We start from the raw sequence: 14,811 nt of genomic DNA on the forward strand, positions 1-14,811 counted from the left end.
ATTTCCTCCACTGCCCTAGGGGCTTCTTGCTTACTGGAGGTGAGAGGTCCAGGGAGGAGACCCCAGGCTGAGGGTCCACCTCAGCCCCAAGGTGGACCCCAGGCCAGCGGGACTATGAGAGGAGGGGGAAATGCTGGGTCCTGACATCACAGAGCAGAGAAGCTGGAGCCACAGCCATGCAGGCCAGCTGGGGCCCTTCCAGCACGTCCAGATGTCTCAGGAATGTGCTGAGCTGGGAACCACCTCACTCCTTCCCTCACCACCCCCAAGCCCTCATCCCCTCATATGCTTGCTCAAGTTCTGCCTCTGCCCCGCCTCCTACCCTTCCTCTTTCATCTCTCCCTGGGAGAGCCTCGTGTCCACTGTCCCTCTGGTTCCTTGCCACAGTCCAGCTGCCTCTCAGACCTCTGAAGGGGTCACCAGAGGCAAGAGCCCTTCCCCTTCTGCAGACCCCCTGGTCTGACTATGAAGGGTGCGGGGGCGGGGAGATGGAAGCCTGAGCTAACTGGGAGGGGAAAGTTCTGAGCAGATAGTGCCTGCCAGATCGCAAATGTGGAACTGGTTTGCAGCCCTGGGAGAGAAAGGGGTGAAGGCTTTGGGGTGGTAGAGGGCAGGGTTGGGCCTCTTCTCCGGGAGGATGATGAAAGGGGCTTTGGGTATCTTGTCCCAGTTGATGGGTGGGAGGGCCAAGGAGAGGAGGTGCCAAGCTGGGTTGGGCTCAGAAGGAGGGCTCAGATCCTTCTAGGCCCCTGGGATCAATGGGGACGTGCTTTGCCTGATACTGGAGGGTCCTGAGAGTGTGAGGGAACCCCATTAGGGTCTTGGGGTTGGGCCAGGAGGCACGACATGGTTCAGACTGGAGCTCTCAGCCCCAAAGAGGGACAGCTTGTGTCTCCGCAAGGGTGGAGTTGCCTTGGGCCTCCCCAGGCCAGCCTGGCCCCAAGTGCTGGGGATGAGAGAGCCAGAAGGGAACTGGTGCTCCTGGCCAGTGTGAGAGTGACATCAGGGCAGGGGGTAGAAATCAGAGGAGAGAAGGGACCTGGGGTCAGTTGCTGCCTCGGCCTGCTCCGGGCACAGAGAGGAGCCCACAATGCTGTCTTGGGGGAGAGGCCGTGATCATCCAGACAGGCTGACAGCTGGGATGCCCTAATGGACTCTAGACCTCCTAGCACTGACACGGTTCAGGGGAGCTGGGACCACTGCCCTGTCCAGCTCAGAACTATCATTGAGAACTATCACTGGCTCCCTTCTGCCTGCTGAAAAAACTCTCAGCTCCTAAGCACAGCATTCAAGGTTTGTCACAAATTGATCTCAACTTTCCACTATAGCTGGAACCCCTCATCTTTCCTTTCCCTCCAGCCTCATTGGATGACTGCTCCCAGTTCCTTAAACCTGCTGTAAGCTCCATGGCTGCAGGGCCTTTCCTGGTACCATTCCCTGTGCCTGGAAGGCCTTTGCCTTTTATCTCCTCATTCTAACTCCTATCAGCCTTTAAGGCCCAACTCAGTGCTGTTTCCGCCAGGAAGCCTTCCTTGATCACCCAGCTGGAGGAGTCCTCTCCATCTTATACCACTGTAGCATTCATCAGCCACTGGTTAATATGATGCCTTGAACTCTAATTATCCACAATGGGACCCATCTCTCCTTCTAAACTTTAACCACCTTGAGGGTAGGATATAGGATGGATTTCATCCTTGAACCCTCTGCAGGGCTTCACACAGGGACTGGCATACAGTATACCTAATAACAATAATAGCTAATATTTATATGCCAGGCACTGTTCTAGTTCCTTCCATGCAGTACCTGACTTAAGTTTCAGAAGATCAGGTAGGTACTATTAGTACTGCCATTGAATGGTTAAGGAAACTGAGGCACAGAGAAGTTAAGTAGCTTACCCAGTTTATTCAGTTAGCAAGTGGCTGAGCCAGGATTTGAACCCAAGCTCTGATTGCAGAGCTTGTGCTCTTAAGCACACATGACAACACTGGATGTTGAAGGAATAATGATCGATTTCCTGCTGTCCCATCCCAGCACCTAGGGCCAGATACAAAATATGGTCCCCCATTCCAGGCACTGGGTCCTCACATGGGGCCCCAGATTTGCTCATCCCTGGCCATCCCTCTCCTGATGCCCAGAAAGACATAGCCCTGAGAAGAGGCCTGGGGTCTTTTGCCTTTACCCAAAGAAAACAGCCTTTCAGCTCCAGAGAGGTCCAACAGGTAGGCAAATAAAATCCCTATGGTTAGGGGTCAACAAAGGGATGAAGATGGGACATTCCTCCAAGGGCAGTCCAATGCTGAGGACTGTCCTTTTGGGCAGCGACAGCAACAATCAGAATGAAAACAGCAGCAACAACTGTTATAGAGGGCTTGCTGTGTGCCATGCACTGTGCTAGGCTCTTTGCAAGAGTTGTCTGAGTCCTTGTAAGAACCCTGTGTGCTACAGTCATCCTTACTTAATGGATGAGGAAAATAAGCTCAGAGAGGTTAAGGCACCTGTCCAAGCTCACACAGATGACAAATGATGAGAGCCAGGATTTGCTCCCAGGTCTGGGCAGGGCTAAAACCAACCACTAATGGTCACCCCACACCACCTCAGGTATGGCTTGGCTCCCCAGCGCTTGTTGGGGTATCTGCCTTCTGACCTGTGGACTTGCTGTCTGGTAAGGTGGGGTCTGGGAATAGACACCAGGTCTCAGGAGAATTTCTGTTCAGAATCTGCCCAGAGTGGAATGGATTTAGAGTCTACAGCTCAACTTTTCCCCAAGCTCATGCAACTTTGAGAGCCCAGGATATTGAGAGCTGGGTCGATTTCTTTAGCTGGGTAGTGAGTACCCAGGTATCCATTTTATTACACTTTGTAATTCATATACATGCATTATATATATTCTCTTATGTGCATGATATATTTCATAATAGAAAAGGCCACCATAATTAGGAGATTGGGATTAACATATACACACTACTATATATAAAACAGATAACTAACAAGGACATACTGTATAGCACCGGGAACTCTACTCAATATTCTGTAATAACCTATATGGGAAAAGAATCTGAAAAAGAATGGAGATATATATATATATATGACTGATTCACTTTGTTGTACACCTGAAACTAGCACAACATTGTAAATCAACTACAATAAAAATTAAAAAAAAAGAAAAAAGAAAAGGCCATCATGATAGAGTGAAAGGTAGATGTAGGATTTAGGTTAAGAGTCGCTACTTGATAAATAAAATCCACCTAAAAAAAGAAAAGTACCATCAAAGCTGAAGTGTGGGAGTGTCCTTTCTCCCATTACCCATCCACCCACTCGTTCATCCATCCATCACCGCTTCTCATTCCTTCCTTCCATCTATTCAATAAATAAACATTTCCTGAGCACCCAGTCACTATAGCTATAACTAGTGAATAGATAAAAACAATTGCCTGACACTCCCTGCCCTCAAAGAACTCTCAGTCTAGTTCAGCAATGAGGAAACCAAGGGGAAGTGATTTGCCCAAGGTCACACAGAGAGTTAGGGAGCTGAGGTGAGGAGAGGTGAGAACATTCTAGGCAGCAGGGAACACATGGGAAAAGGCTTGGGCCTGTCTGCCTCCCCAGCAAGTCCCCTCAGTTGCTGCTTTCAAACTGCCTCCTGGCTCTCCATGAGGGCCTGAAGAGCCTGCCTTACTCCACTGCTGCTTTCATTTTTGTTATTCTTTTGGAAGAAGAAGAGGGGGACAGCTGCTGCTGTCCAGCTGTTCTGTCAGACCACACAGCCCAGCCCAGATGTGTCAGCCTCTCTGTGATGGGTGAAATGGCTCCTGGGCCAAGGGCCAAGGAAGCTGCAGTGAGGGCTCTGTCCCGGGAGAGTTGGGAGAAGAGGCACCTTCAGCCTGGCAGCAGAGAAGCCCAATATTCCTCCAGCTGTCAAGTTGGCCTCGCTCATGATATGTCCATGGACATATGTCCATGTCCAGTGGTATGTCCAGTTCATAAGGATCAGGATTTTGACATTCCAAGGAAATCACCCTTGATCTATTTTCTCTGATGGTCAGAGTTCTGGGCTGTTTCTTGCCCCTCCCAGCTTCCCCAGAACCAGACATCCTCATGCCTACCTTCTGCCCAGTCCTGCTCCCCAGTTCTACCATTTGCTCTGCCTGCTGAAGCGGGTTACTTCGTGTTCCAGCCAGAGCAATGCTCATGGTCTTGACTTAACTCCACCCAAATCTTCTTCCTCCATCCTGCCCCCTGGAGCGCTGAGACTTCCAGAAGAACAGCCTGTTCTCCAGCATCTGGAGCTGGTTTCTTGAGGGAGGTTCAAGAGCAAGCCAGGTCCCACAGAGGGATGCTCTGAGAGGGCTTTGGTACCAGGACTTGCAGGAGGCACATTGTATGGGGAAGGGAAGACACAAAGCGGGGCTGGCCTTCGTCCTCCCCTGTCCTGGCACAGTGGCCAGGCCAGACAGAAACAGACCCTCCTGGGGAGTCCTGGAAACTGCAGAGAGCAAAGGTCCAAGTTCCCAGGTGGGCCGGGGAGTGGCATCCTAGAGTGAGGATGAGGAGAGGGCAGGGGATGGGATGTGTGGTCTCTCCTCTGACAGGCCAGGCAACGTGCTGGCTCTGCCCTTAAAGCTCTAGGCATCCATGGTGCCCTAAGGATGGGAGTGAGTGAGCGTGACGGCGGAGCCCCTCTCATATCTGAGATCCCAAACGTTCCTGCCCTGGAGGGCAAAGTCCAAACCAGAACAAGAGCGGGAGAGAAGATGGTGATTTCTCTTCCTTGACTCCATGGGACCCTGTCCCGAGAACAGCATTTAGATGTCCCCTCCTCTGTAAGTGTCAGTTTTCTCATCTGCACAGGGGCCAGTGATGCTTATATAACAGGCTCAGTAAAAGGGACACGGCCCCAGTCCTCCCTGCCGAAATACCTTCCAATAACTCCTTTGCCTATAGGGATGGTGATATTGGAGAGGGAGGGTGGGGAGGTCACCTCCTCTGAGAACCTTCCATGATCTCCAGCCCGGCTGGAGGCTCCTCTTTGGGCTCCCATCATGCTCTGCTGCATCATGGCACCCCGCGGTGCTGCTCTGTCTGCTTCCCTCTCTGTCTCTCTCATTTGGCTGTGAGTGGCTGGAGGTCATTCTTAACAGTGACCAACACTGGCGCTCCTTTAGTTCCCAGTTGTTAAAGGATGGATGTATGTATTGAAAAATAACCAAGTGAATTCCCAGCTGGTCCAGGTAAGCCGGAGGGACTTCACAGCAGATGGGGACACAGGCAGCATTTTTGTGGGACCCAGTCCGCATCACCCTCAGGGCTGGCTAGGCCAGAACCTGAGAATCCAGGGCCCCTTCTGGAATTATCAGTACACTTCTTGAACACTCAGGCCTGTCTTCTTAAAAACAGTCTCCCCTTCCCTTACAGGGACTGCCTATAAGGGAGTCTGAAATCATTTTCTCTACAAATACAGTAGACCCTTGAAATAGAGCAAAGTACACTACAATGTGACCAAAACTTGGCTTCTGTCCTATGTCTGGGACCCATCTCAAATAAAGGTGGGAAAAGCTCTTATCTTTGTGGGGCTGGTAAAGAAGTGACTGCCTCGTGCTCCTCTGGAACTTTCTCAGCTTGGTTTGCTGCATATGCACTAAGGTTTCACAATCTTTACTTTTGTGCTTTTTGTGATAGTACAGACCAACTGAAAAATACCACTTTTCATTGATTCTACAATAACATAACTCCACATTTTGTATGATTGAAAATTTTGGACTCAGCTTATTGTTTTATGGTTGAGTTTTACTATACTAAACGCCTATTTTGTGCCACAGTACTGTGCTAGGTTTATGGCAATGAACACAACTGACATGGCCTCTGTTCTTAGGGAACTTGCTTTCTCACAGAGGAAGTGGATAATAAGCTGATAAAATAACAGCAAATTGAGATACGAGCTACGAAGAAATCAAAGGACTGAAACAGGGACTTCCCTGGCGGTCCAGTGGTTAAGGCTCCGTGCTTCCACTGCAGAGGGCATAGGATTTAATCCCTGGTCAGGGAACTGAGATCCCACATGCTGTGCGGCACGGCCAAAACAACAACAACTACAACAACAACGGACTGAAACAAAACAATAAGGGGTCCCACTTGAGGTGGTTGGGGAGGCTTCTCTAACGAGGCTTCCTTTGAACTGAGTAAGATGAGATGGAGAGAACTGGAAAGCATTCTAGATGTCAGGGATAGCATGTGCAAAGGCCCCGCGGCAGGACTAGAAAAGACTTAGTTTTAAGCTGGGTGAGTGTGGATCCAGGAGTCCCTGCAAACTGGACAAGGGGAAACTGGGGAAGATGGAAGCCCTAGAGCCAACTGGTGCTCAGGGTGAAGCCTAAGCCACAAGCTCAAAATCTGCTGTGCATCTGTCAGCTGTAGACTATCCTACACCAGGGGTTGTGGGGGTCTGTGCCAAGGGTAGGGATGACTCAAGGCAATGATAACTCATTGGAAACCTTCCTGAATTTCAGAGACAGTGTGGGCCGCAGTACCCTGATGGCTGGGAGTAGAGAGCATCCTTTTTCCTCTTCCTTAAAAAATGTGGGGCTGGCCTGAGGGTTAGGGAAAAAGGATTCATTCAGCAATGGTTGGTTGAAGCCTCCTCTGTGCCAAGCACTGTACTGGGCACTCAGCAGTGAACAAGACAGTTAAACGCCTGCCCTCAAGGAGCTCACATCCTAGTGGGGGGAGCAAAACCAAAATAAAAGGCTGCCCAAAATAAACAGTGTTTTAGAGGAGAAGGAGGTGTCCGGGGCGATCTCCTTTCCTGAAGGGGAGCGCTGAGATTTGGGCTCCTCCATTAGTTTTTCTCTATTAGTTCTTTTGTAGTGGATTCTACCTGGAGACCAGAGTGCCTTGGCCCTTGGGTCCTCTTTCCTGTTGGTGAGAATTTAAAGAGAAACACAGGCACATGCGCTCGCACCCCTCCCCTTTTAAGGGCTGTTAAAGGCCCACACACAGACATAGGAACACCCAAATGCACATACTTCTCTAATCTCCCTAAATCCCCCAAAGGCTGGGGTGGTGGAAATAGTAATGGTAGTGGTTCTCTGCTTCCCTACTCAGCTCAGGAGAAGCCAGGCTGGGGGCCTGGGGAGCAGTGATCAGGTTTAGCCCTCACCACCCCCCTTCCCCTGGGCTGGCCCCCGGTCCTTGTCATTCCCACACCTGGCCTCACCAGCTGCTGGGAGGTGAATGAGTGTGCTGGGCAAACATCCTTGCAGCTTCCTGCTGTGCCCCTCTGAGACAACAGAACTCCTCTTCCTCCTTCTCCTCCTCCCCACACCCTCCCAGATGGGGCTTCTCTGGGATCCAAAGCCATTTCCCTCTAAAGAAACCAGAGTCATCCTTTCCCCTGAGCCGGAGGACGGACCTAGTGTCTCTCTCTGGAGACATGACCTGTTCTCCCTCTGGTCCTCTATCCCAGTTCTCTGAGCGCCAGGCCCTCTCTCATACCTGCCCAGGGGCTGAGGGGTCACAGGGTCCAAGGGAAGACGGCTCTAGGGAGGCCACGTCAGGAACTGTGGGAGAGTGGGGAGGGGATGGGAGGAGAAGCACCCTCATCTGGCAGGAAGGGCAGCTCCTTCCGAGGGATGTCTCTGAGAATCACATAGACAAGATTGCAATAGGATGAAGGTATTCTCACAGAAGGAAAAATACAGCACCCCTGGCCACCTCTAAGCACACATGGCTTATGCAAAGTATGCAACTCATTCTCCTGTCTCTGTCCAAGCGACTGCATATTTCTTACACAGTTGTGTTCAGGGTAAGCATCCTTTTTGATTTTTGCCTTTTGTACAGAGTAATAGAGCACACACGGTTTCCACCGTGACTTTATGGCTTTTATCTGGATTTTTAAGAAGGATAGTGAATAACCTACCCTCCATTTTCCAGACTGAGAAGCACACAAACTTCACCCCTTTCCATCTTTAACCCTGGAAACACTTTCCTGTCCTCATGCAGGATGAAGAGGGAGTTGGGGATGGGGTTGGTATGGGGTCCCAGCTGGGAGGGACCTTAGACATCTAAACGATGGAGGCGCCAGAGAAGGAAGGTGACCTGCTCAGGGTCACAAAGCAACTCCTACCAGAGTATTCTTTACTACTACCCCATCTAGTCTCCAGAGCATGTTAACTATGGAAACTTACCTGGCAGGCATCGTCCTGCATTAATCTTTAATTAATTTTCTCACTAAATCTCTATAATAACACTATGGGGAAACTTCTGTATCTCCATTTTTCAGATGAGGAATCCAAGGCCCACAGGAATAAAAGTCACTTGTTTGAACTGCCCAGCTGGCTGGTGGCAGAAGCACAGCTAGAACCAAATTTCCTGATTCCCAGCCCAGGAGTTTTCTTTCCTCTTAGAAATTCTTTCCTCTCCCCCTGCCTCACCTGGCCTTGCTTAGGCCTGAGATAAGGAGCTTTCCCAGCAGGGCTTTCCCTCCCCAGGCCCAGTACTGGATACCACTGTCTGATCATGATCATGCCTCCTTTCCTGTGCTGGACCAAGGCCCAGATGAGCAGCTGGGGATGCAAGGCTGAATGGAGCAGCAGGAAGAGGCTGTAGGCGGCAGAGTTCATTCAGAAGAAAGTCCAACTCAGAGCTGCTGAGGGCTGAGGGAACCTCACAGGGGGGCTCTGCCCATAAAGGTACGCGCTGCAGCAAACTCCCTCCCTCTGACCAGTACCTGTTACCAACTCCAGGAGGGGCATATGGAACCCCAGATCCCTGCTACTTCATTCCTAGGATCTGTGCCAGACCATCCTTAGAAAGAATGATCCAACCTCTTCCCATTTTACAGACACGGAAACAGGACCAGGGAGGAAAGCTGGTTGCATGGCCCAGGCTCACAGGGAGAGGCAGAAGCAGAGGCAGGACTAGAACCCAGGTCTCCCCACTGCTGGTTCAAGCCCTCTCCCCCCTTCCCCTCGGCTTGTCTGCAGAAGTGTGCTCTCTCTGACTGGAACCAGGGGCCTTCCTAGAGAGCAGGGTGACCTGGATCTACCGCCTAATGGAGGACCGGGAGACCTCTCACCCCATGCCTCCCTGACTCAGGTTCCTGTCCCTGAACTTGTTCCCCACCAGCAGCCTGGAACAGTTTAGGTGGAAGTCCAAGATGCCCAGTCCTTTAAGTCTCAGTGCACTTGGCTCTTGTCTGCCAGGTTTATCTTAGTCCCAGGAGTTAGAGGCCAGCAAATAGAGACCCTTGAGATGATCACTGGGTGTGTGTGTGTGTGTGTGTGTGTGTGTGTGTGTGTGCTGGGGGGGGGAGGAGGGGAAGAGGGAGAGACTGGCAGGTCACTGCATGGGGTGGGGGAATCCCCCCAGATCCCCCAAGCAGCCCACATTTCAACCCGGCAGGCCCTTCTGAACCCAAAGATTTTCTCCCATTACCGAGCCCATCCCCCCACCCCCCAGGGCCTTAGGGCTGAGCCTGAGGGAGGGAGGGAAGAAGAAAGAAGCCACGTTTCCTTAGGGAGGGAGGGGAAGAGAAAGAGAAGGACAAGCCCGGAGACAGAGACAGTCACGAAGCCACAGGGAGAGAGAGACAGTCAGGGAGACATAAGGGACAGAGAAACAGACCTAGAGAAAGACCTCCCTCCTTCTGAGCGATCACCCCGTGCTGCCCTGACCAGTTGAGGTCCCTCCCTGGGGGATCTCTGGCCTGACTTCCTGGGGAGGCCAGGGCAGCACCCCATATTTCCGGGTCTGGCTCAAAACCCGGGTCGGCCTCTGGCCCCCCAAGGGGCGTCTGGTCTCTGGCCCTCGAACACTCCCCTGTGCGCCCCCCAGCGGAGAACCAGACGCAGAGCCACCGAGGTCTTAAAGGGGGCGCAGGAAAGGGCGCCGCCAATTTGCGCCCAGTCTGGTCCCGGAACCCCAGGGTGGGTGGAGGACGATTAGAAGACTTGGGGGGGGGCAGAATTGCTGTTTCTTGAGGTCGTATCAGTGGATCCGATGGCCCGACGCCTCGACTTTCCCCTCCCCTAGAAGGCCGAGGCCAATGTATCCATGGACGGAGCCTCCAGGAGGACCGTGCACGGGCGCAAGCTCAGAGGCTCCAGGTTCGGGGTCTAGGGAGGTGTCGAGGGATCTAGTCACCAAATCTCAGAGCTCTAAGCACGTGTCTCTCAAGGGGACCCTGCACCGAGCCCCCTCCCCCACTTCTGCCCAGTGCTGTGTAGTCCAGTCCTTCAGGGGGCCCCAGGTGCACCGCGAAAAGGAGTAAGGAGTGGTGGAAGGAAAACACAGACTCTTCATCTTACCGCATTGTTGAGGAAATCAGACTCGTTCAGATCCCCCAAGTCCAGGAAGCTGGATCCGGGGAACAGCCTGTCGGCCGGGAAGGGCTCCAAGACGGCGTCCATCGCGGCAGGCTCCGGAGACCCCCTTCGGCTGGGCTTCCCTCACTCCAGGGCGGCGGCGCGCCCGGCCCAGAGCTCCGGCCCGAGCGCTGGCAAGCGGGCGGGGGGCAGGTCCCGGGCAGAGCCCCGGGGGAGGGGCGGGCAGAGGCTGCGCGGCCCCGGGTAGGGGGCGCGGGGGGCGCGGAGGCCTTAGGGCAGCGGCGCAGAGCTGGCTGGGCTCAGGGGCCCCGGGCGCACCGCGGGCATTTAGCCGACTCCTCCTCCTCCCGCTCCTCCGGGGGCACAGCTGGCTTCCATGGGGAGCCCGGGAGTGGGGCTGAGGGCTTGAGGAGCCCCCCGGACTGGGTGGGAGCCGGGGGCGGGGGAGCTGAGCGCTCCCCCGAGATTGGGTGACTGCCGGGCGCTCCGCTCTCTCTGCGTCTCCCTCTGCACGGCTTCTGTCACTTTTCCTCTCTGTGAAACCGGGAACCCCTTGGCTGGTTAGCCCAGCTGGCTGAGGCGCCACTCCTCCATATCAATATTCACGATAATTTCATATTAATGAGGAGAAGGAGCGGCCTGAGGAATCGTCCCTCCTCTTTTAAAGAGACAGCTGCGAGCTAGTCTTGCCAATCTTTTTTCTCTGAAAAGATAGGGGCTTGAAGCAAAATTGTCCTAGAGCCAATAACTGTGTTCCTTGAACCTCAGCATCTTAAGGCTTTGCCAACCACACTCCCATAAGCTCACGAGGGAGCTGAGTTATTTCTATTCTTCCAGGCTTATGCTAGGGCCTGAACCAAATCCAAAGTCAGGGAATTCCATCTCTTGGGCCCCTCAACAAATCTCCTTTCAATGGGAAGATTTTCAGGTCTCCTCCTCCAGGAAGCCTTCCCTGACCCCCAGGCTGAAGCAGTTACCATCACTATACACCCACAGGGCATGGTGTGCTTACCTCCATGTGCTGAGTCTAATACAGTATTGTTATTGTTTGCTCATGTGTCTATAAACCCACTGGACTCTGAGATCCCTCAGGGCGAGGACTGTATCCAGCTTTCCTGTGTGTGAAAGTGCTGGGGGGGACAGGAGAGATGAGGTAAGGACCCCTCTTCTCATCAATCATCGAGTACCCCTAGTGTTTCTGAAGAGCAAGAAGTTGGAGAACAGTAGTCATGGGCTCTGCGTGAGCCAAGATGTAGGCTGGCTGCATGCTCCCTGGTCACAGGACACTCCCAGGCCCCCTGGATCCATTACCTAAGTGGCCCGCTCCAGAGTACAGCTTAATCTCTTGAAAGGGCTGATAAACAATCACCAGGCACCTGAACAAATGCAAGTGGTCAGAAAGTCACTCCCTCCGCGGGCTGGGCACATTGTTCCTGCCCAGAAGTCATTAATAGGATTAAGTGTGTCCTCCCTGTCTGGAGCTTTTAATTAGCTCAGGAACCAAAAGCCTTTAAGAAGCAGAGATGTCATCGCAGTTAAGCCAGGGATGTCACCCAAATTGCTCTCTCAGTGCCAAGGTGGGGAAAGGGCACACAGCTAGGCTGAGATAGCAGCTGTTTGCCTGGGGCGGGCGGGCAGGCATGTGGCTTTCCCCCATCTCCTGATCCAGTTGACATAGTTCTGGAGAATGACGTTCTGACCCTCCACATTGTCATATGACTATTAGCTCCTGGGCCTCCCGGAGAGTTTGCTCTTGAGAAGCTGGGAATACAGCCCATGCTCTGGGGACCAGTTCACCAGCAATGTAACTCTGAGAAGTTAGGCAGGGCCAAAAAGAAATCAGTTCACTCTCTAAACAGTGCCAGGTAGAATTAGGGTGCTGAGACCATGGGAGTTTTCCCCAAGTGTGTCACCTCTGGCCAACTGGGGAGCAGTCAGATACTGAGAATGTAGCTGATCCTTTGTGGGCGTGGGGGGTTGCCATCTCTGGCTGGGCAGACAAGTCAGTCCATGGTGGGTGAGCTTGCGACTGCAGGTGTCTGGAGTCCTGGCTCCCGAGCTGGAGTCCCTGCAGGTCCCCAGAAGGAACAAAAGTGCCCCTCTGCCTGAGGTTGGCTGGAAATTGTGCCTGTGTTCCTCCCAGCCTGCTCTGTAATTAGAGACATAAGCACCACTTAAGTGACTGGGGAAGATTATACAGTTTTAGATAAATAAGATTAGCGTGTCCTCTCTTTCCTGATTCTTACCCAGGTGAACACCCCAGGAAACCATTGAAAATAATCCTGGGGAGACACTCTGGTTCCAGCACCTCCTGTGGAGTCTGAGAGGCAGGAGGTCCCAAGAGAAATCCTGGGGGGGAAGGGACAGGGAGAGGAGAGAAGAGGAATGGGCAGTGTGGAGCCTGGCACGTACAGTAGAGAAGGATGGCAGGGGGTTTGTTCACACATTCTACAAGTATTATTGAGCACCTGTGAACAGTCCCTAGACCAGGCCCTGGGGATACAGTCGTGATTAAGTACTTAAGTTCTAGAGTGAATGAGGAAAGAATGGGCAAAAAAAAAAAAAAAAAAAAAAATGTTACGAAGATAATTTCAAATAGTAATAGGACTATGAAGGAAATAAAATAGTGTGATATGATTGAGTAGGTAAGGAAGCCCTCTCTAAAGAAGTGATGTGTGATCTGAGAACTGGAGTCGTTTATGGGGCAAAAATGGAGGGAAAAGCATTCCAGATAGAGGGAACAGCAAGTAGAGGAGAAAGCAAGAGAAAGACTGGGAGGGGCAGGCAGTGACATGGGAGAGAGAGGATGAATGTGAAACCCCAATGCCCTATACACAGTCGCTATGGTCTCACTGATTCTATTCAAGTAGTGAAAAGAATTGTGCCTGTTCAGATTAGAGGGCCCACCTGAAGCCTTCTGTAGCAGTCATCCCTTCGGTATCTATATCTCTTAAAGATTTTCCAGCAGAGGAAAGTAGACAGCTCACCGGGTCTGCAGTCTGGGTTCTGACCCAACAGGGAGGGTCTACTTCCCCCAGGCCAGTCCTGAGCTTGAGGCCCAGATGCCTCAGGCCCCTTCTCTACATCTGAAGGGGCGGGGGAAGGAGGCCCAGATTGGTGCTGCAAACACCCCGAAATACTCCAGGTCAAGAAAAGCTCACAGACCGTAGCCCCTCTGGTTGTGGCCTCAGGAAAGTCTGGTTGGTGCTCTCAGCAGTGGCTCCAGCTGTGAAGCATAACGCATAAAGATGCTCCAACCCACACAGCAACGCACAGGAGGGAAGGGACAGAGGTAAGCTTCCTGCCTGTCCCAGACACTGGAGGTCAGGTGGAGAGAGAGGCGCAGGGAATAGGGGGAGGTAAGGTGAAGGACCTGCCTCTTTAGGAAGCCTGGAGCTCCGATTTTCCAGGCTTCCATCCTGGAGCCTCCAGGAGGGTGCAAGGCTGGGTGTTTACACTTGGCAGGCAGGCTCTGGGTGGTGGTGAGAAGGTCGCCCAAAGTAAACCTGCCTTGTTTGCCTGGATTGTAAAGGAAAAAATGCTTTGGCACACTCTAACAGGAACTTCTGAGAAATGAAAACATATTCATCCTGGAGATTAGGCTGACTTCCGGGGCACAGAAGGGGGCCCTTTGTTCTCTTGTGGCTCCCTAAAATGGGCCTCATGGCTGCTCTCCCTGTACCCCCCACAGGGCTAGAAGTGGAGTCCCTGGGGTTGCACCCTGCCAAGAGGGCGGGAGTGGGCCTCAGGCCCCAAGCTCTCACTCTTCTCCATCCCCTTGGCCTGTGGTTCCTTCCTCGCTCCCCCCGGAACCATAAAAATACCTGACATTTATTGAGAACTTGCTTTGTGCCAGGCACTAAATACTTGACTTATATTACCTCGTTTAACGCTTGGAACAAGCTTGTGAGATAAATATCATACTCACTGATTCTGAGATGCACACTTACACCTCTGAAATCAGAATGTGTCTTCTAATCGGTAGTATGTTATACTTGAATGGACAGTGTTTCTTCCTTCTTAGCGTACAGTACAAAAAAAATGGTGTATCGGACAATCGATGACATCTTAGATTCGATGAAACATGATATTATTATCATCCCCGGTCTGCAGAGGAGAAAACCGAGCCTCAGAGCGTTTATATGACTTACCACTCCTTTATTTTGCAGGAAACCGAGGCCTCGAGCCATGAGAGGCTTTCCTCAGGTCAGCCAGCTTCAATGAGACAGAGATAGGACTGAAATCCGGGCCTCCAGGCTCCTCACCCAGGGCCCTTTCCACTCACCCCAGATGAACTGGGTTTGCTCACTAGGGAGAGGCAGGCGCTGAGGGGAGGGCCTTCCAGGGCCTTCCTCAGCAGCGAGTGAATCACCAGCCACTCTGCCTTGGAGAAGGGCCTTAAAGATAGATTTTTTTCCCTCTCCAAATTCTCTGAAGACTGAAGTTCCTTAAGGACTAAAAAAACACTTGTTTCCCTTCCAGCTCCTTTTCC

At 52.3% G+C, this 14,811-nt stretch overlaps 1 protein-coding gene and 1 long non-coding RNA gene across 2 annotated transcripts in view; one reads left to right on the plus strand and one right to left on the minus strand.

Moving 5' to 3' along the window:
• CREB3L1 (cAMP responsive element binding protein 3 like 1) overlaps nt 1-10,844 on the minus strand; it is a 35,024-nt gene extending 24,180 nt beyond the window's left edge. The window contains exon 1 of the mRNA XM_030864582.3: nt 10,302-10,844. Within this exon, the coding sequence (XP_030720442.1) occupies nt 10,302-10,403 (102 nt within the window). The 5' untranslated portion in view covers nt 10,404-10,844. The remainder of the gene's footprint in view (nt 1-10,301) is intronic.
• LOC132597667 (uncharacterized) overlaps nt 1-14,811 on the plus strand; it is a 100,254-nt gene that overhangs the window by 1,727 nt on the left and 83,716 nt on the right. The window lies entirely within an intron of this gene.

Source organism: Globicephala melas, chromosome 8 (assembly GCF_963455315.2).
Source record: "Globicephala melas chromosome 8, mGloMel1.2, whole genome shotgun sequence".
NCBI classification, from domain to species: domain Eukaryota; kingdom Metazoa; phylum Chordata; class Mammalia; order Artiodactyla; family Delphinidae; genus Globicephala; species Globicephala melas.